The sequence below is a fragment of the Polypterus senegalus genome, chromosome 13, assembly GCF_016835505.1.
Source record: "Polypterus senegalus isolate Bchr_013 chromosome 13, ASM1683550v1, whole genome shotgun sequence".
Taxonomy (NCBI): Eukaryota; Metazoa; Chordata; class Cladistia; order Polypteriformes; family Polypteridae; genus Polypterus; species Polypterus senegalus.
The window spans coordinates 162,855,318-162,882,651 of record NC_053166.1 but is presented as its reverse complement, the minus strand read 5'-3'; the positions used below and the strand labels follow the sequence as shown (position 1 = coordinate 162,882,651).

The window sequence follows — 27,334 nt, the reverse complement described above, 5'->3', positions numbered from 1 at the left end:
TAATGGCAGTTTTCCCGTGTATTCCAGCTGTCTCAATCTGGTCAAAAGCGGAGTCCCAATGCAAATGTTAAGTCGCCACAGCCGGCGGCCACCTACCTGCCAGTAGGCCTTTTACAAACTAGAACCTGAAATTTCACACAAAAAGAGGAACAATGGGGCGCGAGCGCGTGAATGGGGCGTCCGGTGAGGACAACGACGACGTCTCCACTTTGTGAAGCGCGGAGCCCGCAAACAATCCTGGGCCTGCCTTCACTTCCGGCCTCTTTTGGCACGAGGGGCTCACTGAAGCACCTTTCTTGGCACGAGTGCCCTCTTTGTTTTGGCCAGCCGGTGCCAGTCTCGTGTGAGTGAGAACGCACCAGGCCAGACGGAAACAACGCCGCCAACACGACCCGCCCTCTCTCCGAACCCACAGCCGAGCCGAGCCGAGCACAGAGCGAGGCTGCGAGCCGCCAATCACTGGGTGCGGCCTGCCATGCGACTCGGCATCAGAACCCGAACATTTAAAGGAGACCCGCCGCCTTTTTTTTTTTTTTACTAGCAAGTAGCGCGACGCAGCCGCTCGCAAAACAGCAGCGAGTCCGAGCCGCGTTGAGTGACACTGCGGTCGATTTACGGCCCTTGTTCACCTCCGACTCGGAGCCAATCAGCGGACCCGACGGAGAGGAAATGTCTTCTTTTTTTTTTTCAAAATGGAAAATGACACGGCAGCGACCAATGAGCGTTTGCGTAATGCCGCACTGGGCGTGAGCTCACAGGAAAACGACATCGTCCCGAGCCAATCAGGAGCTTCAACCGCTGCTCGCGACCAACCGGCGCAGCGGGTGGACGGGCACTGCAAAGCTCGCGGTGTTCTGTTGAATTCCATTGCCGACCATTAAAAGAACTGGGGATTGAGTGGGGAAGAGAGCGAGAGCTGCGCGAGACAGAAGGCGATATTTAAAGAGACAGAGAAATTAATAAGACGGATTTGGAAAAGGAGTCGTCGCGCAGCGTTGCAAGCGTGGATTTCCACTGGTTGGACCCTTTCCCTCCCCCCCCAAATTGGAAAGGCTCTCAAGAAAGAAAGCGCAGACCCTTCGCTCTTGCGTTGTATTATTTAGAAAAAGGAAAAGGCTCCTCATTCCACTCGACTGGATGTTGTTTCTGTCATGAGTCCGGCCGGGTGCTCCCATGTGAACAGCTTTAAGGTGGAGAACTGGAGACAGAACCTCAAAGTCATCTACCAGTGCTTTGTGTGGAGCGGGACCGCAGAAACCAGGAAACGAAAGGTAATAAGCGAGCGAGCGCGAGAGAGAGAGATGCACACATTAGTGGCGCTGCGTATGGAGGGAGAGAGAGAGAGAGAGAGAAAGGGGGTTTGGAGTCCGGGGGCAGCACGCGTGTGCGGCACTCGAGCGAGCGGGCGGATCACTCGCTTTGTGCCGGCCCGGCTGCTCCGAAAAAAGCACAAATACGCCGCGCGTGAGTCACGCCCCTCGCCCCCCGGCCGTCGGGGGGCTCGCGCTTGGCGTCAAAACCCTCGGCGACAGCTTCGGTGCTGCTAGCCGCACAGGCTGCTCCAGTATAGCGGTGCCTTGTGGGAAAAAAAAACCGAGCCCGCCCGGGAAATGCCGAAGCAATGACCAAGCAGAGCCGAAGCACCGCCTGGACCCCCCCTCTACTGCCCCCAAGTTGGGCTTCACTGCCTGGTGAGTGGTAGTACGGGGGTGGCATCCGTGTGTCCTAGTTGTCCCCAACGCATGGATGCTCGACCCTGCCCCAACACTTGTCGTGAGATCTGTCAGTGGACTCTTACGTTGGATGGCACAGAGGAAAGAATGGGCACCACTGCCTAGGTAAGCCACAAACGGGCCACTTGATGATGCGTCTGTCATTAATTTGCCCACGCAGTGAGTGACATTCTCCACTCTCACATTCGCCCATGCTACTGTGTACCAGGTACGCCCCCATGATGAGACTCTGAAGCTGGCATTGATTTTTAGATCCTGCTGCGTTTTCAGGCCGTCTTTCAGTTGACTGGCACAGGTGCCCAGGTTGGGGTTGGCTGCTTTCTGTCATTGCACACTGGGTTGGCATGTGAAAAGTGGCTGTGCCCTGACTTGTGCCATAGTACTGCCAGGGCAGGCTCAAGCGACCCCGGGCTCGCCTTAACGCGCCATATGCCAGGTGGGCATCGGCTGGCTGGCTTGTCCACACACATCTTGTTTGTTTGGCTTTGAATTTTGGGCCCGGCCAACCCTAAGCAGTAAGATGGCACAGTGGGGTGGGATGGTGTGGGTCACTGCAAATGGACTGGTGGGCGGTCAGCAGGCGCCCCGAGGTGGTGGTGGTGGTGGTGGTCAGACTCTTGACGGCCCCCTCGGCGTGACCGCACTTTGCTTTTCCCTTCTAAAACGAGTTACACGTTTCTGTTTGTTGTGATTGAAATAGGTGCTTCACAAAGAGGCGGGATGGACGTCAGCGGTGAGTGCAACCCTCCAATGTATTGTCCTCTTCTTACAGCTTAGGGATGTGCAGTGCTTTGGGGTGGGGGGCACAGTCGGTGCCAACAGGTGAGCGAGCGAGTGGGGGGTGAGTGAGGCTTGTTCCCACTTAATCGCATGGAGTCCTGGCCTGGGCCGCGCTGGCTGTATTAACTTGTGTTTGTCACTTCAGAGCAAAGTAAATGACGCCGCTGTCACACGGCCCGAGCCCCGCTTGGTTTTTAAATGTGGTGCACGCGATTGTTTGACGAGGGACTTGAGCCTTCAACGTGGAGGTGCGGGCCGGGGGCTCGGCTCAAACGCCGTAAAGGTAAGCTGCCTTGACCTCGCTCTCCGCTGAGCCCGGTGCCACCGTCTTGGGAGGTGTGTGGTTTTTTTTTTTCTTCTTTTTCAGATGACGGGTGCCAGCTGGTTTGTTTTTGTAGCCCCTCGCCCACTTGGCATCGTCCCTGAATCTGTCCTGAGAATCCAAATCCAAAGAGTGGCCTGCGCCCTTTAATGTGATCCACTTGATGTACCTGCGGCCCTTTTTGTGCCAAGTATGCAGCGCAGCTTTGTGGCCGTGCCAGCCTAAAATAATTTGGTGATTCTGAAATGTGACGCCAGCCCGTTTTTAAACCGTGTGAAGCTCAGTTTGGGAGACTAAATGGTCTACGCTTGCTTCCGTACACTTTACGCGTTTAATGCTGTTGGCAGTTCTGTGGAGTGATGCCAGCGTCGCGTGCCGCGGCTGGAGGGGACGTCAAACTTGGTGACGGCGGTCGCTGAGGATGTCCTTTTGCACAACTAGAAATTGCTGCGGCTTTCGGTTTTCAGTATCGCCCATTAACGTGTCTGTGGGGTTCACCGCCTGGCGAGCTCAGGTGCCATCTTTGCCCCTTGTTCATTTCTGTCGTGGTAATTAACACAAAGGGGGTTCAGAACACCCGCTTTCCATATCACGTGGTCTTCAGGCTGAGCTCTCGTGCACACTCGGCCCACCTCGGCGACTTAAGACCAAGCGAGGCGAGTCGCCAACTGGGTGGACCGACTTGATGTCCCACTACGTGACTGGGGGGGTCTTGGGGGCATTTGGCAACTTGCGTTGTGTCGTGTGTGACGTGGGCTTAACTCGCCAACAAGAAGAAATCCTTTTTTCTCGCTAAGCAGGCAAATTAAAGCCCACTTTGTCCTGTGGAGCATTGTGGGTAAATTCGCCTTTAAGTTTGCTGTTTGTGCCAGAAGTGCGTGACGCGATCGCAGGTGGTACACACCGGACTCGGCTGGGTTTGTCTATCGAGGAAACCAAGTGTGGCGTTGCTTGGCCTTCACGGCGAGAGGAGTACGCCACCCAAAGCGGGTCTGGCCTTCTGGCCAAGAGGACGTCGTAATCCGGGTTAGTTAACGTGTGGGATGGAGGGCATCGAGTTTATGACGTCACGGAAGGCAAACGATCTGAAAAAATAAAAAAGTCTCGTGGTGTTTGTGTCCCCCAATCCACGTGCCAGTCTCGCTAAGTGATAAATCGGCAGACGCCGTAAACTAAAGCATCCTGGGACTGACCTTTGACCTGCGAATGAATGGCCGAGGCGGTGCCTCCCATGAGCCTTTGCTTTGCGTAAGCGTCGGTCTGGCAGAATTTGATGCGCTTCTTCTACAAACGACTGGACGCGTGGATTACGTGGCGCGAGTGTCGAGATTTGGTTCGGTTTCTTTTTTCACGCCGTCGCCCGGCTTTGGTCGCCACTCGTTTGTATTCTAAAGTTCGTTTTTCTCTCCGTTCCGCGTGCAAACACGAGACTCTATTTTTGTTTTTTCTCGGCCATCGTTGCCAACTATGGTTTGTTTTTTTTTTTTTCCTTCATTGAGGCGTTCCTTTAAAATTTTGTGTTTTTGAACGATAATCGGCAGTGCCAGGGTGTTGTGCCATGTCAGCCATTATGAATGTAGTGAGAAGTCCAGCAAAAAGACCCCCAGAAAGATTACGACATGGAGGTTTTCGAAGGAAACTCGGACCCCTTCGTCGGGCAGTGTGTAATTGCTAATTACGCGAGTACTAATTGTGTAATTAATAATTACCGCTCGTCTGAAGAAGCGGCCTGAGTTTCCTCGAAACCCTCCATGTTGTAATCGTTCTGGGGGTCTTTTTGCTGGACTTGTCACTGCGACGATTATCAAGAAATGCCTGATTATATGAAGACCCCGACACCCCCTGAGCTGCGGATGTTTTAAAAGTTTGGAAGTGTGTGTGACAATAATATTAAAAACCTGGCTGATCAAACCCGGCCGGGCGCCAGTCTCGGCCGCCCGTGAGAAGATGGCGGGGTGGCGGTGACGATGAAGAACTTGCCAGGACCAGCCGCAGTAAGACGTCCGCCATTTTAATTCTTCACGGGGTCTCCTGTGTTTTCTGACTCCTAGTTGCCCCTTTGAGGTCTCTTCACGTTGGCGCCGGCCCACGTGACCAACTCTCACGCTTTCGGCCCGCTCAGCCTTCCCCACTCCAGGGTTTCCAGCGGCCCAGTTTTGACTATCAGCTGCTGCAAACAGCCCCCCTTGGTCCGGGGTACCCGACGTCCAGCGATAGGAGGGCATGTCGGCTGGCAGGCAGGCATCGCCTAAAGAGGTGAGAATGTCCGTCAATCATTGACTCGGCCGTCCTATTGGCTGAAATCCCACGCCAACGTCTCTAGGATTTGCATCAGTGTTTTATCGGAAACAAAACACGGCCACACGCCTACACGCCTACGCCCGTTTTGTGTTGTCGAATGTGCCGTGACCCTAACGAGGAAATGCCAGGTCACCGACCACACGAAAATGACGTATCGGTGAGGGAAGTCTTCCATTTGGGATTGTTACGGGACCGCTGGTGACCTGTCCGATTAGTGTTAAAGTTGTCCTTGTCACGCCCGCCTCGCGCTGTGTTTCACGTTCTCGCTGTCCTCCTTTTGGGTCCGCAGGTTTCTGGTAACCCAAATGTGATTTGAGGTGACGTGGGGGTCCCCTTTGGAGAAGTGAGCTCACTGAGAAACGGGGTCTTAGACGACCAACTCACAACCCACTGTGTTCTGTTCACCCACCGTGTGGACACCGAGACGTGACGATGGGTTTGACCCCCGGCTCCATCGGTGACCGGCCATTTGGCTGTACCCTCGCAGGACGCGACTTGGGTGACAGATGTGAGGCGCGCGCAGAACTCCCAGATGTTTGTTTTTGCCGGTGACTTTTGCTTTGACTCCCTAATGAGACGAGTGAGTGAGCCAGCGAGTTTGACTGTCACAAATGACGGCCACAGCACACACTTTGTCACCGCCTTCAATCAGTTGTGTCACACAGACGCACACGGAGCTAAGGCGTTGGAAGGGCGGCTGGTGCGTCTCGTAATCCCCCCCCTTCTTCTGGAAGGTGGAAGTGACGCGCCGAGTGACAAAGTGGCACATCTCTGCTGAGGGGGTCAGTCGTCTGTTAGCGGTGGGTTTTCACGCCACCATAACCCCACGTCATTATGAAACACTGCAGGTGGACAAACCGTACGCCCCCGGCGTTTTAGTAGCGGCCTGGAATCCGTTTTGATGTGAAAGCCGTAATCCAGCGTCTCGCCGTTCTGTGCGTTTCGTTTTATCCGAGGAGGTTTGTGAGGGTTCTGAACGTCCAAAGGAGCGACGCCAGCTCATAACCCGAGGCCCACCGGTGGCTGAGTTTGTCACGTGTTGCTTATCTCGTGACCTCTTTGGATGATCAGAGACGATGACAAGTGACACCCGTGTTTGTTCTCGCTCTGGGACTCTTTAACCCTTGAACTGCCACACACTCGGACACCAAATGCTAGCTTGCTGCTCTTTTTAAGGAAACGTCCCAAGTCCGTGACTAGAACACACACACACACACACACAGAGCGAGCGAGCGTCACCACGAGTGTAACTCGCACCGCCAATGAGCTGTCAAACAAACGACTCCATCAGGTGCCACGGACGCCATTGATGAGACTCGGTCAGACACTGACTGCGCCAGCTGCACACACACACACACACGGGCTGACGCTGGCAGGCTGGTGCAGTGCAGCGGCTGATTCTCTAGGGGGCGCCAGTGGTCACGAATGTGCGGCTCGGACTCCTCAGCTCCCTCGTGCTGGCAGATTGCACTGGGAAGTAGCCGGTTCTGGCGGCTTCAGGGTTAAAGTTCGTCTTCAGCACAAAGAGTTGACATGCCAGGCAGCGCCCGGTGATGGCATCATTCCAGTAGGAGATGCCCGTTAGCTGCGCTGACTTTGTGCTCCCTGAGATGTTTTCTTCGTTGTGTGAGGTTGCTTTGTGGCCGTCGCCTCTACGAGTATCTCCACCTCAGGGGGTCTCGTCCACGTGGTCTTCTTTCTGCACTGCACTCTGATGGCGTTACGTAGCCGGCTGGCATCGATGCCCTCGACACACAGGATGGGTTTGTGATAGCTGCCAATGGAGACACGGCCCTGCCAGGTTTGGCCCTTTCACTGCCACGAGGGCCGCACTGGTAGACCCTCGGTTGATTGGGGTTCCTCTTGAAGAGGTGGACTCCACTGGCAGCAGGGCACAGTCTTGGGGGTCCATCTCACCCAGCGGACTGTAATTGTGTTCCTTGAGCGATTTTTTTTTTTTTTTTTCGTTGCCCGTATCCCCGCAGCATTGGCAGCTTTACATTTTCTGGGGTTCACGTGCAGAGCAGGACCCCCAGCAGTGCTCAGATTGTCCGCCGCCTTGAGTGGGCCCTCATGGTGGTCCTCGGCCCACTTTCTGTCAAGCGTCCGCTTATTTGAAGACCCCGGCTGGTCCTCCCGCAGTATTAGTTTGTGTTTCTCACAATGCAGCCTTCCTTTTATTTCAAGTGGGAGATGACAGCTGGCGTGATTCAGAGGGTGGTCTGAGAACTTGGGTGGTACACGTGATGGAGAAAGCTGACGGGGGTCTCGTTGTTTTTGGGCAGTAAGCCTTGCCGTTGACTTGGTGCCGTTAGCCGATTCCGTGGCTGAAGGAGGAGATGGATGTTGGTCCCTGACACCCAGTGTGCTGTCATTCCTGCTGTCCGAGTACCAGCCAGTGGGTGCCTCGTGGGACGGGTGTCCCACTTCCCTTTATCGTGGACTTGTCTTGAGCTCGGGTATAAATGATGGCACAGTAAAGTCGCCCGAACGTAAAGTGGCATGGCGCCTGCGCAGTGGGGCCGTGGGTGGCATTGACGTCTTACAGCTTTGGAGACTTTGGTTCAGTGTCTGGGGTGGTCTCTGCCCGAGTGAAGCTTACTTCATGGCCACTGGCATTTTGTTTAATCCTACGTCCTAATGCCCTGTCGTCGGCCGGGGGGCTCCCACACGTCGGGACCCCAGCAGGGGTCACCCCTGTTAATAACAACCACAGAAACAAAGGCCACGTCACCTGGGCGGCTCAGTGGAGTGGTGACACACGGCAGGCTGGCGCTCTTTTGGTGGTCGCTGGACTGGAAGGGGCGGAGCCAGTTGCCTGAGCTGTGGGTGCTAAAAAGAGGACGGCGTTGGCGCCCCCAGGCGTGTGTCCTGCACTGGTAGCGGTGCTTACCTCGGATGAGCCTGCCAGCTGGAGTGTCCTGGTCTCTGTGTGGGTTTACTGGTCCTCTGGCTTCGGGTGTCACTGAATGGGAACGGACCAGTCCAGGAGGCGAGTGAACCAGTGAAGGTCGTCCCTGATGTACGCTGGTGGTGGCATGTCATGTGTTAACCCTAGAAATAGGACTGGGAGTTGGGCAGCGTTTTGCTCTGCGGTGCCCGGCGTCTTCCGCTGTGGGGTCTGTTTGCTGCCGCTATGAGCTCGATGTTCTGTGCCCGTGCCTGTTGGCAGCTTTTATAACATTTTGATCCAACTTGGCATCTGTGAGCTTTACGTGGTTGAAGCGTCTCATTTTGTTTTATTGCGATGGAGAAGGAGCCTGAACTCCGTTGTGCTTCCAAAACGCGTCTTCAGAAGGGAAAAGAAAGCCGTCTCGGCAAAGCCGTGTGGCGCTTTGTGCTGCTGCCACTTCGATCCTTTGAAGATAAACGCCACGGCCGAGAAGGGCCGCGTGACCCCCCCACACACACACACCCACCCCGTGACGGCTGACGTTTGACTCGCTTCACGATTTGCGTTTCACTTGATAAAGGAATCTGTGCGACGCCATCCTACTGTCCAAACACGTGTGGAGGGGCCTTCATGCCCCCCGCCCCGCCCGCTGCCCTCCTGACTGGCACTGGGAGTTGCTAGGCGGTGACTCAGTTAGTGTCCAGTTTAGCGTCGTGTGGTGCGGTGGATTGAGCCGCTGCGTCGTAACTCCACAGACCCCCGGGCCCACCCTTTACGTGTGTCTTAAATGGGCATATTTGGGTTGTGGGCCCGACTGACCCCCCAGTAATCGAGTTTGATGGCCTGCACGTCGTCTTTTTGGCGTCCACCATTTTCATTTTCTTGGTGGATTTCAATTGGTTGATTTCTTTAACCTCCGTGCCGTCTGACATGTTGGTGAAATTGCCAGCGTCTTCAAGTGGCGCGGCGTGGCGCTAAACAAGATGGTGGCAAATAAACAAACGCGTATAGCAAGCCTGGAGTTGGCTGGAGGGTCCGCTCTCGGCCTTTGATTTCTGGGTGTTCTTTTAAATGGTGGCAGGTCTGTCACCGTGACGATAGTAATACAACAAGAAGGTTTTGAAAGCGTTCTGTGCCCTGGACATGAGTGTGGGTGGGAAGTGTCGCCTACAGTGGGTACGGAAAGCGTTCGGACCCCCTTCAGTTTGTCACTCTTTGTGATGTTGCAGCCATTTGCTAAAATCATTTCAGTTCATTTTTAACTCCTTGATGTTCACACAGCACCCCAGATTGACAGGCAAACAAAAGAACTTTTGAAATAGTTGGAGATTTATTAAAAAAGACAAACTGAAATGTCACCTGGTCCGCTGGTATTCAGCCCCTTTGCTGTGACCCTCGTATATTTCACTCGGGTGCTTTCCGTTTCTTCTGAGAGCCCCTTCATCGGAGTCCAGCTGTGTTTGATTCTCCTGACTGGACTTGACTAGGAAAGCCACCCACCTGTCTATCGAGAAGACCTCACAGCTCACAAATGAGAATCAGGAGGTCAAAGGAGCTGCCTGACGAGCTCAGAGTCACAATTGTGGCCAAGGTTACAAAAACAATGTCTGCTGCACTTGAGGTTCCCAAGAGCACCGTGGCCTCCATAATCCTTAAATGGAAGACGTTTGGGGCGACCAGAACCCTTCCTAGAGCTGAGCCTTGATGAGAGAGGTGAAGAAGAACCCAAAGATCACTTTGGCTGAGCTCCAGAGATGCAGTCAGGAGATGAGAAAGTCAACCATCACTGCAGCCCTCCACCAGTCAGGGCGTTATGGCAGAGTGGCCTGTCGGGAGCCTCTCCTCAGTGCAGGACACATGACAGCCCGCATGGAGTTTGCTAAAAGACACCTGAAGGACTCTGAGATGGTGAGAAGTAAGATTCTCTGACCAAGAGAGAACTTTTTGGCCTTAATTCTAAGCAGTATGTGTGGAGACAGCCAGGCACTGCTCATCACTTGTCCAGTAGAGTCCCCACAGTGAAGCATGGCGGTCTCCGCATCATGCTGTCAGCTGCAGGGACAGGACGACTGGTTGCTAGCGAGGGAACGATGAATGCGGCCGGCCAAGTACAAGGTTATCGTGGACAGAAACCTTCTCCAGAGTGCTAAGGACCTCAGACTGGGACCTTCCAACAAGACGATGACCCTGAGCACACAGCTAAGATAACGAAGGAGTGGCTTCACAACAACTCTGAGACTGACTGTTCTTGAATGGCCCAGCCAGAGCCCCCCAATTGACCATCTCTGGAGAGACCTCACAATGGCCGTCCACCAACGTTTACCATCCAACCTGGCAGAACTGGAGAGGATCAGCGAGGAGGAATGGGAGAGGATCCCCAAATCCAGGTGTGAGAAACTTTCCCAGGAAGACTCCTGGCTGTATGAGCTCAAAAGGGGGCTTCTACTAAATACTGAGGGTCTGAATACCAGCGGACCAGGTGACATTTCAGTTTGTCTTTTTTAATAAATCTTCAACTATTTCAAAAGTTCTTTGTTTGTCTGTCAATCTGGGGTGCCGTGTGAACATCAAGGAGTTAAAAATGAACTGAAATGATTTTAACAAATGGCTGCAACATCACAAAGAGTGACAAATTGAAGGGGGTCTGAACGCTTTCCGTACCCACTGTACATGCCATGCCAGGATGATGGCAGACCACTTAATGTCCCTTGTGTCACATGAGGCGTTTTACTTCATCCTGTCACATTTATTTATAAGCTGATGTCGCATTACGTGACCATTTGTCGAGCCGTACGTCCAGTTTGGTGACCTCGGTCGTCCTCGCTGGCTTCTGCTCCATAACGGGGTTGAGTTTTAAGTTCCTAAGGGGGGTTGGCACCTTCAGTATTTTAACCCTTTACATGCCACCTTGGGTCATCCTCCGATCAGACCCTCCTAAGCTTTGTCAGATTTGCTGTCAAATCGCACGGGTGGAGGTCACAGCCAGTGGTCGAGTGCTGGTCCTGCAGCGCAGTGGTGCTGATGGCCGATGGCGGCGTGCCTGACAGAGCTGGCACTGGGCTCGGTGTGAACAGAAGTCTCCGTTCTTTATTTTCTGTTGCGAGACATCAGACAGACGAGCAGCTCTTCTTTGTCGTACTACCGGATCTCTCTCGGCTCTCCCACGGGAGAATCCGACTTGGGTGGGTTTCATCGTAGCCAGTCACAGGCTATTTGGGTTTGTCACCGGCTGGCAAAGGCTACGACTGAAAATCACTGGAAGGGTCGCCCAGTGTGCCCAAAGGTGTCTGGTCCTTGTGTGCGGGTGGCCTTCTTGGCTTCGGAATTCACATATTAATTAAAGGAACTTCACATTGTGAGGATTTCAAGGAATAGCCCACCCAAAAAATGACCCCAATCACCCCCCTGTATGTTTACTCTGTGGACTTTGAGGAGCAGGATAAATATTATTTAATGTCCTGCTTTATTATTTAAGTCAGTGGTGCCCACCAACAAACATCCATGAACAAAATCCTGCCCTGGTCGGGCCACCAAAGGCGCTATATGATTCAAATACAATGATGATGGTGCTCAGAATGTCCCAAACTCAGACATGTTTACTAATAAATCGCCACCGGAAGACGCTCTTCAGAAGTGAGGTGGGCCGCGTGTTGCAGTTCGAGGCCCCCCAGCCGTAGTTCCATTCACATTCCTACCCACTACTGGCGTGCGGTGGTCCGGGAGGTGACCTTCTACTCGCTGAGGCCCCGACCCGCCTTTCTTTAACTTGGCCCTGTTGCTGTGATGAGCCACCAATGGCTGAGGAGGGGAGGCGGGGCCTGATTGGGAATGCATCGCGCTCCAGGTTAGGTCACGATCGGCGTTTCCTGAAGCGACTCATTTAACGATGTTTTGGTGTCCGTGCCCGCGTTTGGGACGTTGTGAGCGTGCAGGTGGGTGACGTCACGTGTGGCTTGAGGTTTTGCTCCTGTCGTCTGATGCTGGTCACCGTTGACTTCTCTCCTCTGAATCTTCTTCTCCTTTCTGCATGAAACACATGACATTCACAACTTTTCTTGCCCTTGGCCCACAAACCACACGGGGTAAGTGATGCGCCTCGTGTTTTTGGGTGGAGTGCTCCTCTAAAATGGGGGTCTTGGTCCTGGAGGGCCGCAGTGGCTGCAGGTTTTCATTCTCACCAGCTTCTTAATGAGTGTCCTGTTTCTGCTGCTAATTCATTTTATTGGACTTTCTCTTGAAGACTCCGACCCCTCAATTGTTTCTTTTTCCTTAATTAGCAGCCAAACAAGAACGAGATACAAAATGAGCCAACTGTGCCCACCATAGAATATCTGAACACAAAGAAAGATGAGGGTCTCGGGGGCGCCAACCAAACGTTACACCAGCAGAGCAACAAGCCACGGAACTAAAGAACGAGTTAAATGAACGACAAGACTCGGCCGCTTGGAGTTTGAGACCCTGACTTAGGTGGTCTTCTGCTGGCTCCCTCACTTCACGTTCCACTTCTGTTTGGGGGCCATTTAAGGCCCTGACCGCAAAGTCAGCCCACTAAATATTTGATTCTGTCTTTTCATGGGACAACACTGCCGATGTGACACTTTGATCCAATGTCCAGTAGTCCGTGTCAATCTGCTGTCCCCCACACAGCCATTAATGTCTAAACCGCTGGCAACAAAAGTGAGTCCACCCCTAAGTGACAAATGTCCAAATTGTGCCCAAAGTGTCTGTTTTGTGCGGCTGCCCACCATTATTTTCCAGCATAGCCTTAACTCACACGAGCTTCACAGGTGGCCACTGGAATCCTCTTCCACTCCTCCGTGACGACATCACGGAGCTGGCGGATGTTAGAGACCCTGCGCTCTGCCACCTGCCCCACCTGGAGACACGCTTGGCCAGTCCAGCACCTTTGCCCTCAGTGGTCATCTTGGTCATCATGTTCAGTTTCTGAAGGAAGGGAGGGAGGGGATCCTGCTCTGCTTCTCCTGCTCTGCTTCAGTATGTCCCAGTCCATGTTGGCATTCATGGTGCCCTCAATGAACTGAAGGTCCCCAGCGCCAGCAGCACTCATGCAGCCCCACACCGTGACACTCCCACCACCACCACCACCACTATGCTCGACTGTAGGTGAGACACACTTGTCTTTGTACTCCTCGCCTGGTTGCTGCCACACACACTTGACGCCATCTGAACCAGATAAGCTGATCTCGGTCTCGTCAGTTCCAGTAATCCATGGCCTTCGTCTGCTCGTCTTTCTTGTGCATCCTCTTCCTTCTGGGATGACAGCCATGCAGACCAGTTTGATGCCGTGTGCGGTGGGCATGTGGTCTGAGCACTGCCAGGCTGACCTCTGCAGCAATGCTGGCAGCACTCGTATGTGTAGTTTCAAAAGAGAACCTCTGGATATGGCGCTGAGCACGGGCACCATGGCGAGGCCTGTTCTGAGTGGAGCCTGTCGCTGTGTGGTCTTGGGCACCGTGCTGCAGCTCAGTTTCAGAGTGTCGGCCATCTTCTTATAGCCTCGGCCATCGTTGTGAAGAGCAACAATTCTTTTGTTCAGATCCTCGGAGTTCTTTGCCATGAGGTGCCATGTTGAACTTCCAGTGACCAGTATGTGAGAGAGAGAGAGAGAGAGAGGACACCAAATTTAACACACCTGAGACCTTGTGACCCGAACGAGTCGCGTGACACTGGGGAGGGACAATGGCTAATTGGCACAGTTTGGACATTTGTCACTTAGTGGTGGTCTCACTTTTGTGAGATCCTGTATAATCTACAGACCCCCCCGCCCCTTTGAAATAGTCCCTTTTTTTTTTTTTTCTTACTTTACAGCCTTAATATTTTTTCCAGCTTTACTTACTCGATGCCATCTCTAACATCCAAGTGAAGGACATCACAGCCACAGATCAGAAAAATTATTAAAAAAATAAACAAGAAATCCTGAGAGTAATAAAGGACCCCCCCAAACTCACTCAGGTGTCGGTGCCCACCATTCCCATTGTGGTTACTGGCTTAATCCCACCTGTGCCCAATTGTAATGAGTGGGATTAGTGAAGCTCTTCCTGGTCCATTCATTCCCTTCCTTGGCAGTGCCACTGACTGTGGGTGGCAGGTCACTTTCAAAAGATCTCAGGGACAGAGTTGTGGCCAGACATGAGGCAGGAGACTAAAACATCTCAAATTCTTTATCAATCCCAAGGAGCTCCGTAAAGTCCACCATAAAGAAGTGTTTGGTGCTACTAGGACCCTCCAAACTGGATGGAAGAGCAAGGAGGAAACTGGGAAGAGAGGCCACCAATGGCCACTCTGAAGGAGTTATAGGATTTGATGGCACAGAGTGGTCATTACTGGTGTGCAGGTGACAACAGTTTCACAAGCGCTCCTCCACCATTGTGGCTTGTTCAGGAGGGTCGCACTTCTCAAGAAAGGCCTCATTTGAGCTTTCCCAGAATGCACCTTGAAGATTCTGATGCCAAGTGGAAAAAGGTCTTCTGGTCAGATGAGACCAAAATCAAACTATTAGGCCTCAATACCAGATGGACCACCAATGCAGCTCACCATCTACAACGCACGCTACCGACAGTACAGCCTGGAGGGGCAGCATCCTGTTGTGGGGGTCTGGGGCTTTAATTAGGGGAGAAAAAAAATGGAAAACCTGCTACCCTCTGCCAGAAAGTTGAAGATGGGCAGAAGGTTCACCTTTCAACACGACAACAAGGCGAAGGACACAGCAAAACTGACCACACGGTGGTTGAATGTCCTGGTGTGGCCAGTCAGAGTCCAGACCTCAATCACACTGAAAATCTGTGGAAAGATCTGAAGATAGCAGACCACCAACACTCACCACCCAATGTGACCGAACAGTCAAACTGTAAAGAAGATTGGGGGGCAAATATTGAGTGGGCTCAGTCTGGGTGTGCCAAGCTGATCGAGAAGAATCGACAGATTCAAGGCTGGCATTAAAGCAAAAGGGGGGGTCAACAAAATGACCCTGACATTGGGGGGCGCGAGTGAGCCTTTATTCATCTCGGGAGGTCCTGGTTTTGATTTTTTACAATTCTTGTGAACTGTGGCTGTGATGTCTTTCACTTCAATCTCGTAAAGTAAAGCTGGGAAGAAATCTTAGTTTGTGTTTGTCTTCATTTAAGGGTGTAAAGCAACAAAAAAAGGGAATATCTCAGAGGGGGGGATTCTTTTCTCTGCCCTCTGTAGATATGCAGACATTTTTGTAAAGCACAGGTGCGTTGGGACCGGGCGCAGACTGGGGAGAGGTGGCAGTTGCTTTGGGTGCCACCCGGTGGCATACAGTCTGCGAAACACAGAAGTTAAAATGGACGCCTCTGTGCCCACCACATGTGCCCGCCACATAGTAAGTCGCTCCTCTTTTAATTTCATTAATTTGGCAGCTCCTGTATAATAAAAGGATCATTTTTTGTTTCTTCATTTTTGAGCTTCCTAGACACCCCAAAGGTAGAATATCTCACAAAATCATTTTTCCCATAAAAACAGAAAAGCCAGGGCCGAAAGGGTTAAAAATGAAAACCTGCAGCTACTGCGGCCCCCCAGGAGCGGAGTTTGAGACCACTGCTCTGAGGTACTGGATGAGGTCCGCATTTAGCCTTGGCGGTTGTGATCTGGGCAGGGCCTGCCCTTTGGCGCTGTTGGTCTTTCTCGTCGGCGGCGGGCGGTCGGTGAGCAGAACGGCCCTCAGGACTGTCGAAGTGGTGTCACCGGCGCCCCCTAGGGTTGGACCGCCCTGTGCGTTGATTTATGTGTAGCCATTTTTACTTTCTGACCTTTTATTGATGGTCTTCATTTCCTCTGAGAATGTAAACCCCCAAATCCTCTTTGGCGCTTGTGGTCACTGTCCCCTGTCCTGTGTGTGTGGGTGGCACTCCTCCACGTTGCACGCCAAGCTCTCGGTGTTTTTTAGTTTTTCTGTCTCCTCACCTTTTGCTCTCTGCCCTGTTAACTGTAGAGAGTGCCAGGTCCTGCCATTTTATAACCCGCGTCGTCTTGACCTGGGCCATGATGGGGGGGAGGGGTTTAGGGTGTGGAGCCCATGGAGGCGTGGGCACAAGGCAGGAGCAAACCCTGGGCAGGGTGTCACCCCACCACAGTCTGAAGCAGGCCATCCACTTTGGTCAGTTACTTCACAGAAACTGGAGATTCTTCTTCAGATCATCATGGGGGGGGCACCAGTGCCACGTCTGTGTTGTAGTCGTACTGAGCCACACAGCGGGAGAAACAAAAGACGTATTGGCGAGACCCCATCTCTGGACGTGCGCCATGTGATCTGGTGTGATGTTGAGTGCTGACCGCTCAGGAGGGGTGGGCACAGCAAAGTGTCATTAATAGAAATGGTGGCAGACACTCAACTGTCCCAACTTTGTTGTTGTGTGTTGCAGTCCTGAGATTTGACAGTTAAATGACACCGAGGAAGCCATCTGTGACGCGCTGCTGTATGGCGTAGGTGAAGTGACATTACCGGTCACCTCGCTTGGGTGAATTCGCTGAAAACGCAAATCTGGATGTAAAACACGACGCGGTTCATCTCGGCACAGTTGTGGGTGAGAACATGAAAACTGACGTCCAAGTTTATCAAACGACTTCTGGTAAATTAGTGACGAGGGTGGCCAGGATTAGAAATGAGGACCTTAGAGGGTCAGCTGAGGTTTGGAGACCAAGTCAGAGGTGAGATGGTGTTGATTTGGAGAGATGAGGCGTGTACTGGGAGAAGGTGGTGAGAGAGCAGGATGACGAGGACAGGAAGATCCGCTGTGGAGACCCCGAATAGGAGCAGCCAAAAGAAGCAGTAAACTGGACCCCCAGGATTTATGTTACGTTTTTAATGTGCTTTTGTGTCGTGTTTGTCCCCAACCTGTGCCCAGTTCAATTAGTGATTCCAGGAGGCTGACGCAGTGCAGTGTCACTTGTCATGGTCGTTTATTTAAGGAGAGTGGCGGCCCAAACCCGGACGTCGCCTGCTCCTTTGCGTTTCGGGCTGTTTAGGCCGAGTCTCCATTCCTCCATCACCATCCGGCTCCTCGTGCTGTGCGGCGCCCACAAAGCATTTTGAAACTTGAACTTAGTAACGTCACACGCTGGGCTGGTGTCGGCCCCCCTTCTCATTCAGCTACAAAACCTCTTCTGGGGCCTCGTGTATAAATGTTGTGTAAGAACGTTTCCACGCTCAAATCACGATGTATGAAACCTACACTTGGCGTAAAGCTGCGCACATCTCCAAGGTAGCTCATACCCTGGCGTACACACGTTCTGCGCTCGGTTTTGCAGACTGGCGGCACCCAGCGTCCAAGCAGTGCTACTGTTCCTGTGTGGCTACCCTTTCTTTTTTAGATCCACGTCCCTGACGCAGCTTTATAAATACACTGAAACTGACCGCATATTGTTGTAATTAACCAGTAACAACATAATGGTGCACAGAATGGTCGGACTATTCTAAATACCACAGCTGCTTTAGCGTTGTTACTCTCACTGCACCTTCTTCTTCTTCTTCTTTCAGCTGCCCCCATTAGGGGTTGCCACAGCGGATCATCTTTTTCCAAATTACTCTCACGGCACCACACGGAGCAGCTGATTGGAAAGAGAATTATCAGGATACAGCATCAAGGACACGCTGCCTCAGCCATGCGCACAGTCTATTTGAACTGCTTCTCATATGACACACGCTTCAGAGCCTTTCATGTAAGGACCTCGCGGTTTCATCCCAAGAGCTCTAAACACACTGAGTTGGCCATCAGCTGCTCCTTGTAGGACGGACTGTACTTCTTAGTCCAATCACCTCGCTGGAAACTTACAATACAGTTCTAATATCACACAACCTGAGCCACTTTATAAAGCACATATACGATGATATCATTTTTAAGATGAAATGCAGCAAAATATGTTGATTATATTATACAGATAAAACTTGAACTTCATTTAAATAATCTATATTAGTAATAATTAAAGGACAGCTAGCAAGGATCTGCCGCTCCGTTCACGGATTGTTCCTGCCTCTCACTGTATGCTTCACTGGGACTGGCGTGAAGGACAGAATAATTAAACATGGACTACGAAGATATTTCGATGTTCCTTAAAGGTTTTGAAGAATCGGCGCTCTAAGCGTACAGATGGCTTAACGTCTCTTACAGAGTTGATTGTGTGGCGATTGGGTATTTGGAGAAAGAAAAGTAAGGACAGGAACTGGAGGTCCGTACGTTTGAAAGAGACGGCACTGCTGCAATAAAGTATTTCATGGAAGGTCGCGCACAATCACTGCACTGCCGTGTTCCCATGTTTAATAACCTGCTTTAACTCCTATCATCGTGAAAATGACATCACGTATACATCTCAGTGTTTTAATTATTCAGAGAGCTGGAATATCACAAATGTCATGGATTCCGTGTCCTGTCGGAGAAGAGAAAGCCGGTTTAAGAAGCACGTAGTGATTGACACACAGAGCACAAAGAAGATCAAATACGAAACAAAGCATTTAATGTGCGACTTTAGTTACGATGGGATTTGAGAAACTACTAAATTAAATGATTTAAGATGAAGTTTATGAAGTTCTACTTTAATGACAAAATAAACTACGTGATTAAAGTGGAAATCTCGAGATTCAAGTTGACATTTCGTTCTTTTTTTTTTTTTTTCTCTGTACCCTAATAAGCTGTCATATGACACTCAGACGGTGGGCTACGACTCCCCTTTTCACAGTGACTTTGATATGTGACAAGTTCTTTTTTTATTTCGTAACTGTGCTACTTTGTGAACTTGAGCTCTCGACTTTCTCCGACACGCTGTGTCACTCGATCGACTTCCTTTTCTTGTTCATCCCGCTCTTTAAATCAACAAACAGTTCGTTCTTCTTTGTCTCCACTTGGTATTCGCTGAAATTCTTCTATTTTTGCCCCTCGTACTTTTCTCGTTGTCTCTTCACAGAACGCTGAGCTTAAGGGCTATTTATATTGATTTGCATATTCAAAGAGGCGTAATTCTGGGAGGAGTTGGGGGTGGGGCAGCAGGCGCGTGCACGTGAGTTACTTTTCACGCTGACCGGGATTTATGGAGCAGAAGAACGTGGAAGTTTGCGTACACACAGATTTATGCATCTGGATTTTTCTGTGCGTACGCACATTTCCACTTTAGTGCTTGCGTCATGTCAGAGCATGAATTCTACGTACGGCGTTCTGCGTGAGGCCGCTGGTCCTCCTTTTTGTTTTGTTTTTTTATGGTGGACTGTTGTGCTTTGCTGTCAGGACCTTAACTCCCACCTAACCCTGCCGGGGGGCCGCCACCATCGCCAACGAGTCGCTTGCTGCTCTCTACATTGGTGTTCACTTTATTGAGTGGTCTCTCGTCCAAAGCGTTTCTCGCAGGTTCCTTATGGACCCCAAGTTGTGCTAAGAGTCGGTGAACGGCACTGGACCGGCGGCTTGAGCCGAATATCATCCATCCGTTAGAAAAGGAAACGCGAAGCACGCCATCCATCCACGTGCCCCATGTTTTCCCACCATTCTGCTTGTTGGAGGGTCTTTTGAAATCCTTCCCAGACCCCTTTGTTCTGAAGGCCCCCCAGAGCTCTTTCTGTGTCGGTATGGCGAGTGTCCGAGTTTGAGGTGGCCCACCTGATTCTAATCGGGGTACTGACTTCTCCACATTTATCAGTTGTTTATTGGACTATAAAATGTAAACGTGGCCCGCCGCTTGTTATGTGACAACAGCAGACTGTCCAGCTCTGGTCCTGGGGGGCCGCAGTGGCTGCAGGTTTTCATCGTCTTCATCAGCGCCCCGTTTCCACTCCTGTTCCCTTCACTTTCATCGCCCTGCTTTGAAGGATTCAGTCCTATGAAATGGCAGCCAAGGAGTGCCAAGTGGTGACCAGCTAATTGGGGGGCTTCGGACTCCACCAACCGCTCCAATGTCTCTGCGGGCGGCCCATTTCTTACTGAGAAGCCCACCCTTGCCAGTACTCGCACCCCGTGGCTCTCCTCCTGCCTCAGAACTGTTTGTTAGTTTTCTGTTTCTTCTAGCGTGTTGGTGACCTGAGCAGATTCGCCTTTCGTTTTGTGTGATGGGCACCAGTGAGCTTGCCCACCTGGCAACTCGTTTTGGGTTTTGTTTATTGTTTGGCTGCTACTTGAGGAAAACGAAATGACTAAGGAGTCCGAGTCAAGTTCATCAACACTACAGCAGAAGATGGTTAGAATGCAAATGTACAGCCACTGCGGCCCCCCAGGACTAGTGGTGGACACCGGTGGTCTGAGGACGGTTTAAGTGAAGATCCCACCTTGAGCCGTCTTGCATGCGTTTAACGTTTTGTGAGGTGTCATTACTTTTTCACACGGCCGTGGCCACATTGGCAGCGTTGGCAGACGATTTTGAAAGCCGTGATCTGAATGTGAGCTGGTGGCGATGCCCCGCGGCCCGACCCGTCTCATATCCGGCGCGTTGGAGGCGTTTCAGCGGGTGGTGCCACCATCCGGTTGGCCTGACTGGTGGAGATCCGGATGCCTCTGACGCACACTTTACTTTCATTCTGACACTTGTAAAACGAATTCGGGGTTCAAGTTGTGTAGTCGTCTGGGCCTTCAGTGATTGATACGATCAAAGACCCCTTAATTAGAAAGGAAGGAACGCGGCCCACCTGCCACCGTCACAGCTGGCCTGGAGTCTTGGGATACCCAAAACCCACCAGAGGGGACAAACCGAAGTCAACTGTAAGCATCTTGTGGTTGTGTTTCAATGCTGTGACGGCCAGGGGACGTGTCCTCCGGGGGGGTCGCTGTCATCGTGTCACAGATGCACCCAAGTTGGTGTCACTTGCACTTTGTTTTTTGACCCACCGCTCTTTTTTTGACTGCCGTTTGTGGTGGCATTTGGCTACGGCACTAAAAGAGTTTCGGCCCTCAGGGGCTTGTTGGGCTTTTATTTCCTACTTTAGACCCCAGGATGTTCAAGGCTGTGGTAAAATAATCATAGACCCTTAAACAGAAGACCACCGTGGAGGCCATGGAGCTCGTTTAGGGCCGATTCCCACCTGGGTTTAGATAAAGTTAGCGCCAGGGTGGCCAATGAGTCCGCAGGACTCCTGACCAATGAGTGAGCAGGTAGGCGGGTCTTCACTTCAAAGGCGTAATCTCATTGGAGTTTGCTTTGCTGATTTTCAGACCCTTTTGTTTCTTTAGCCCCATTTTAGCCAAAGTTGGGGACGCGGTCAGCCTGGGACCTTTGGATCATGTGACACGAGTCCCTTGGAAATTCTCTTCCTGGATGTTGAGTGGTGTTGGCTGCTGTTCAAGCTGGGGTTCCACTCGGGCCTCTCGCATTGGAGATTAAAAATCGTCTTTGACCGTCACGGCCAGCCATGAGGGGCGAGTGGCGGGCACAGATATTCTGGTTGTTGGCTGGAGGTTTGACAGCAGAATGGAGGGCTCCGCTGGCCTGGACTGGACCCTCAAAATGTTAGTTAAAATGTAAAATGTGACCGTGAGCGACCCGGGGTCCGTAACACTCACTCACACACGCGAACGAATGCCCCCTTTCTAGGCTGAGTGTTCTATTCTGTTGTTTTGTACCCAGGATTCAATCTTCTGCTCTGTAAGAACACTTGTGGCATGTGGTCACTTTGGAGGTCACTTTGGATGTTTCAAGTTGGTGACGGGAGCTCCGCCTGAGCTGACCTAAGCTAACCATCGTGTGTGGCTGGCTACTGGCTCTCTAGCCTGGCAGGGTCATGGGTCGGTAATTGCTTGTTTTATAAAGTGCCCTCCCTGGTGGGCGCTTGTTGTCCGGCAGTTTCAAAAGTGTGCCATTCGCTCGCCTTTGGGGACTCGCAGCTTTTGTCCTCCTCGCTCAGGTTCTTCTCTTTACAGCCTTCGAGGTTGATGTGCTGAAGAGGAAGTGAAAGACTTGGGTGGGTCAGGCTGGGGGTGCATGATGGTGCCAGGGGGGTTATGGGCAGGCTGGCAGAGTTGAAAGGCAGTGGCATGATGGGGCGGAGCCTGTGATGAGCACATACAGTATGGAGTGCCAGCTCGGCCCAGTGTGTTCTGTGCCCCCGCTTTCTGAAGCTGTGCAGATAGCAGGCCCCCAGGATGACTGGAGTCGGCCTTAACCCCGTGACACACCTCGTGTGGTGGCCCTCGCTGTGACCTCACAAGTGGCTTTGTCACCTTGCGTCTTAGAAGAGCTTGTTGTCCTCCTCCCTTTTGGTGTTTGCTTTGCTCGAGGTCCGTTTTTCTACAAAGCCTCGTGGTGACATCACTGTGATGAAGAGGCCTGGGTGGGCTCCGTCACATTACCGGTGACCTTTGGTCAGCTGTTTTGAGTGGGTAACTAGGGGGCAATTACCTTTTCACATGAATGCAGAAGTTGAATCACTTGATGGCTTCAGAATATGAAGCAGCCAATGAGGATTTGAAGATGTGACGCCATTTGTCGTGACTGGCATACGAGGGTATTGGGAAGGGGGCCGATACTTTTTCACGGCTTGCTGTGCGTTTTCTTTTGATTCACCATCATGTCCTTGTCACAGTGGGCTTTGCTCAGGAAGTCGGCCTGCAGCGGGCTGCTGCTGTTGGGTGATGGACACGACTTCTTTGGGTGGTCCGAGAGCCGACGGAGCCTCTAAAGGCGAGCCCCTCGGTGTCTGCGCAGAAGCTTCAGCCGCTTTGGTGACTCATCGTTTTCTTTTAAAAGGTTTCCCAGGCTACTGTAGTGGGCTGGCACTCCGTCCTCCTGCTGAATGCGCTTCAGACGCAAAGAAAACAGAAAACAAAGGGGGGCCGATGATATTCGAGCAGCAGGAAACAAAAGTACATTAATGAGCCTTGTGTGCGGACCCTGAACCAGCCCGCCTTACCAGTGCAGGTTCACCCTCGTGCCAACCAGTGGCACCTGGCATGTCTCAACAGGCCTGATGTGAATGGGGCCTCTGAAATGACTGCACAGAACCAACCTGTCTGTCTGTCTGTCTGTCATAGTAAAGCGCTAACGTCTGTGTGTCCGGGCTCTGCGGGCAGTCCGACTGGTCAGTTTGCAGCTTCACCTCGCCAGTATTTAGAGAGCCAGTGCCGAGTGGCACGTCGTTCAATTGTCTGTCATTCAAAGGCAACGTCTGCTCAACAATACCGAGTGACGTGTGGGTATTGGGGTGGCAGATGGCAGGCGAGCGGTTGAGACGGGGCATGCTGGGCTCTCCTCCTGCCTCAGAACTGTTAGTTTTCTTTTCCTTGGAACGTGTTGGTGACCTGAGCAGATTTGCCTTTTGTTTTGTGTGATGGGCACCAGTGAGCTGCCCACGTGGCAACTTGTTTTGTCTCTCAGTTATTGTTTGGCTGCTAATTAAGGAAAAGAAATGCCTAAAGGGTCCGAGTCAAGTTCATTAACACTAAAGGAAGGTTAAAATGAAAACGTGCAGCTGCTGCGGCCCCCCCAGGACCGGAGGTGGACACCGGTGGTCTCATGAGACCGTTTAAGTGAAGATCCCACCTTGAGCCGTCTCACGTGTGTTAGACGTGTTGTGGGGTGTCATTACTTTTTCACACGGCCGTGGCCTCATTGGCAGCGTCGGCAGACGATTTTGAAAGCCGTGATGTGAATGTGAGCTGGTGGCGATGCCCCGCGGTCCGACCGTCTCGTATCCGGCGCGTTGGAGGCGTTTGAGCGGGTGGTGCCACCGTCCGGTTGGCCTGACTGGTGGAGCTCTGGATGCCTCTGACGCACACTTTACTTTCATTACTTTTTCACACGGGTGTGGCCGCATTGGCAGCATCGGCAGATGACCTTGAAAGCCGCTAGTCACTAAATGAAGGGGACGGGTGAACGTGGAGGGGACAGCAGTGCATTGTGGGGCGTCTTCACTCCCACTGGCCCAGTTTGCTGTCAACTGAACCTGCGTGTCACTGGGGATTTGTGCAGGGCTGGGGTAGCTGGAGAAGTGCCCCCTAGGTGCCAGTCTGGTGGTCAGCAGCACCAGCTGCTATGACACCCTCCGTGTAATTCTAAGGCCAAAAAGGCAGAAACCTGCCACCATGATGGATGAGAGGGCAAGGCCGGGCAAGGGGGTGACAACGTGTCTTTAGCGATGGCAGACTGGGTGCTGTAGGGGTGGAAAGGGAAACCACAGCTGTTTTTAAAAATGTGTGTCTTGTGCCCCCGTAGATCTCCTGGAGGTCACCCTGTTGAGGAGTCCGGCGGCAGTACAAGCAGGTCACGTTGGCACGTTTCTCTCACACGGACAACACTTTCTTGTTTGATCCCCCAGCCCAGACGTTTTGCTTCCTGGCTGTTGTGTTCGCCATCTTCGAGCTCAAATCGAGGGGCCTTTCTGATTGGCTGGCTGTGTGTGAAGCGACCTTTCATTGAATTTGACCCCTTGAATCGCTTTGTGATGCTGGCATTTGAGCTCCAGGTGCTTTACCATTGATTTTAGTTGTGGTTTTGGTCTGCACTGATTGGCACCACTTTGCCAGGCACCACTCTTCCATGTCCTTTTGAGCCCGCGGACTGCAGTGAGATTAGCAGGTTTGAGTGCAGGAAATGAATCTTTGGTGACGTGTGTGTGCCATGTCCAGGTGGGCGCAGTGTGATGCCCTGCAGTGGCCAGCGCCATCCTTGAATGGCCTCCAGCGGAGCTGCACCAGCATTGAGGACACGTCTGATTTATGCACACGTTGCTCTGAAATTCGTTCTTCGTCGGCCTGGGGGGGGGGTTTATGCCACACATTTCTGCCCGGGAGCAGCTGCCAGTTGTTTGTAATGCAAGGAGCTGCAGTGCCAACACTTTTAGGTCATCTACAGAGGGTCCAGTTGTAATCGTTGTACTGTGTAGTGCTGGGAAAATGTATTGGCCCCCTTCCAGACCCCCTCTCTGTCTGCTTGTTCGTAACCCTTCATTGTCCACACAGCGTTGGCAGAATACGAAGGACCACCTGAGTGAACGTAACACGCAGTTTTTTTTTTTTTTTTTAAAAGGACCATTTGATTTATTGTAGGAAAAAAAACAAGTTCACCGGCACTTCTCCCACCCATGTGACAATGTGATGGCCCCCCTTAAACGTAATACTTGGCTGTGCACTCAGACGGGTCACGGGAGCTCGGGCTTTGGCCCGCTCTCCTCTACAGAATCCTTTGAGTGCCCATTTAAGGTCCTGCCCAGTGGGGTTCACGCCAGCACCTTGACCCGGACCCTCACGGAGTTTGGACTTGGACTGTTGGCCGGACTCTCGCGTGTCCCTCGATTATGACAAGTCACCTGGACCCTGAATCAGCAAAGCCACCCCGTGCCATCGCACTGCCTTGTGTCACTGTGAGGAGGGACGTCCGCTTTACGCCTGAGGTAACGCGACTCCTGTCGGCCAAAGCGTCCACGGAACGTCATCCCAGGAGCTCAGGGGTGATCCGGTGGTCTCTGTCAGAGGTTAGACGACGAGCCTTTACGCTCCTCTCGTTCAGCTGTGGCCTCCACCCTGCAAGTCTCCGGTGTCTGCCCAGTCGTGAAGGCTGGCGTGAGCCGACCTGAGGCCTGCAGCCCCTTCGATGTTTTCTCTGCGCCCTTGGAGTCGTTTTGCTCGGCCGTGCAGATTTGCCACAAGGAGGTGATGGCTCTCACGGGGGTCCGCGGGGGTCCCAGGGATGGACAGACTGCTTTGTCATCTGAGAGATTTCAGTAACGTTCCTTCTCGGGCCTTTGAGTTTCTTTTGGCCGAGGCCCGGCGTGCTGCTTGTGGAGACCCCCAGAGTCAACGTCACATGGCTGGAAGGGGGTCCTGCTGATTGAGCCAAGCTCGGGGGTGGGCGTCTCGTCTCATTTCCGTTAGCTTCACTGCTCGACTCGGTGACGCGTACGCACACTCATCATGGCTGCCACGCGTTCCCAGCGTTCATGTGACGCGTCCTCTGAGCAGCTCCTCGGAAATGAACGTGACACGGGGCGCAATGTGACGTCGGAGTCTCTCTCTGTTTGCTCTCCACGTGTGACAGCAGGCCGCTGTGCAGATCCTACGGGGTCGATGTTTGACGCGGTGAGGCACAGTGATGCCAGGCAAAGACATTGGTGGTCCCCATTTTAAATCTCCTGTGCTGCTGCACCTTCACAACATCATCAGGATGTACGGCGGCACATTTGGGCCACAGACGGGGAAAAAAAAAAGGAAGGACACGGTCAAAGGTCAGTTTTGGGATTAAAGTGGAAATTCCGTCTTAAATCTCGATGTCCGCTTTAATCTCGTAGTTTATCATTGAAGGTGAACGTCGCCTTAAACACCGATTTAAATAATGAATACTGTTAATAATGGCACGTGGAGGTCTCACCCTGGTGGTCCCTGCCTGGAGTTTGCCTGTTTTCCTGGTGGGTTTCCAGTCTGCTCCAGTTTCCTTCCAGAGACATGAAGGTTTGGGGATTTGGTGACAGTAAATGATGCCAGTGTGCGCTTGTGTTCACCTATCAAAGAGCTGATGCCCGTCTAGGGATTGTTTCTGCCCAATGCCAGCTGGAATGGGTACATCCCTGGCTTGACGGATGGCATCATTAAACGTCCCCCCTTTTTCAGAGATACTGTGACAAGGTGTCCTCGGAATGTAACGGACGTTTCGGGCAATTCCCAACACGGCGAAGCTGAACGTTTTCTCACCGAGATGACCTCTCGCACTGCCACCTGCTGGAATCTTCCAGATTTACGTCCAGTATAAACGGCACAAGGCTTGGGTAGCAGCAGAGTCCGCTGGAGCACACGTGACGTTGTGTCACGTCGCGTGAAGTATAAACCCGGCCTAAGGGGGCTTGAGTGATCTACGCGTTGGCGACTCTTCCTTCCTTGACGTGACTGTTTAAAAACGCCGCTTGTCTTTTGTATTCTACTAAACTGGTTTGGGGGTCTCGAACCGTCAAGTGTTGTGAATAAGCAAACGCAGAGAAGATCAGGAAGGGGGGCAGATACTTTTTCACAGCGCTGCTTCTGTTTACACCGTATCGCACAAAACGACGCAGAACGGGTACCTTAAAGGATGATTCTGGTGACGGGCGGACCCAAATCCATGAGTTACTCCCGAGAGGGTCCGTTGGCAGGCGTCCAGGGAAGCCCACGTGAGCGGCACACCACCTCCTCCTCCTCCTCCTCTGTAGGATTTACTGTTTAAGCCGCCAGCAAATGTAACGCGCAAAGGATGCACTGTGGCATTTGTGTGTGCAGTAAAGATGGCTGAGGCGAAGGTCGACACCTGACTCTGCGTGAGGACCCCACAGGCGGCTGAGACGTAGCGGGTGGGAAGAATGGCACATGGCCTGCTGTAAGGCACCATGGC

At 52.3% G+C, this 27,334-nt stretch overlaps 1 protein-coding gene across 2 annotated transcripts in view; it reads left to right on the top strand.

Annotated features, from left to right (window-relative positions):
• Positions 1-721: 721 nt before the first annotated feature.
• usp22 (ubiquitin specific peptidase 22) overlaps positions 722-27,334 on the top strand; it is a 60,682-nt gene continuing 34,069 nt past the window's right edge. The window contains exons 1-2 of one of the 2 annotated variants that reach the window (XM_039773850.1): positions 722-1,271; positions 2,434-2,466. In XM_039773850.1, coding sequence (XP_039629784.1) covers positions 1,152-1,271; positions 2,434-2,466 — 153 coding nt within the window. In that variant the 5' untranslated portion in view covers positions 722-1,151. The remainder of the gene's footprint in view (positions 1,272-2,433; positions 2,467-27,334) is intronic. The other variant, XM_039773851.1, reaches the window with a different exon arrangement.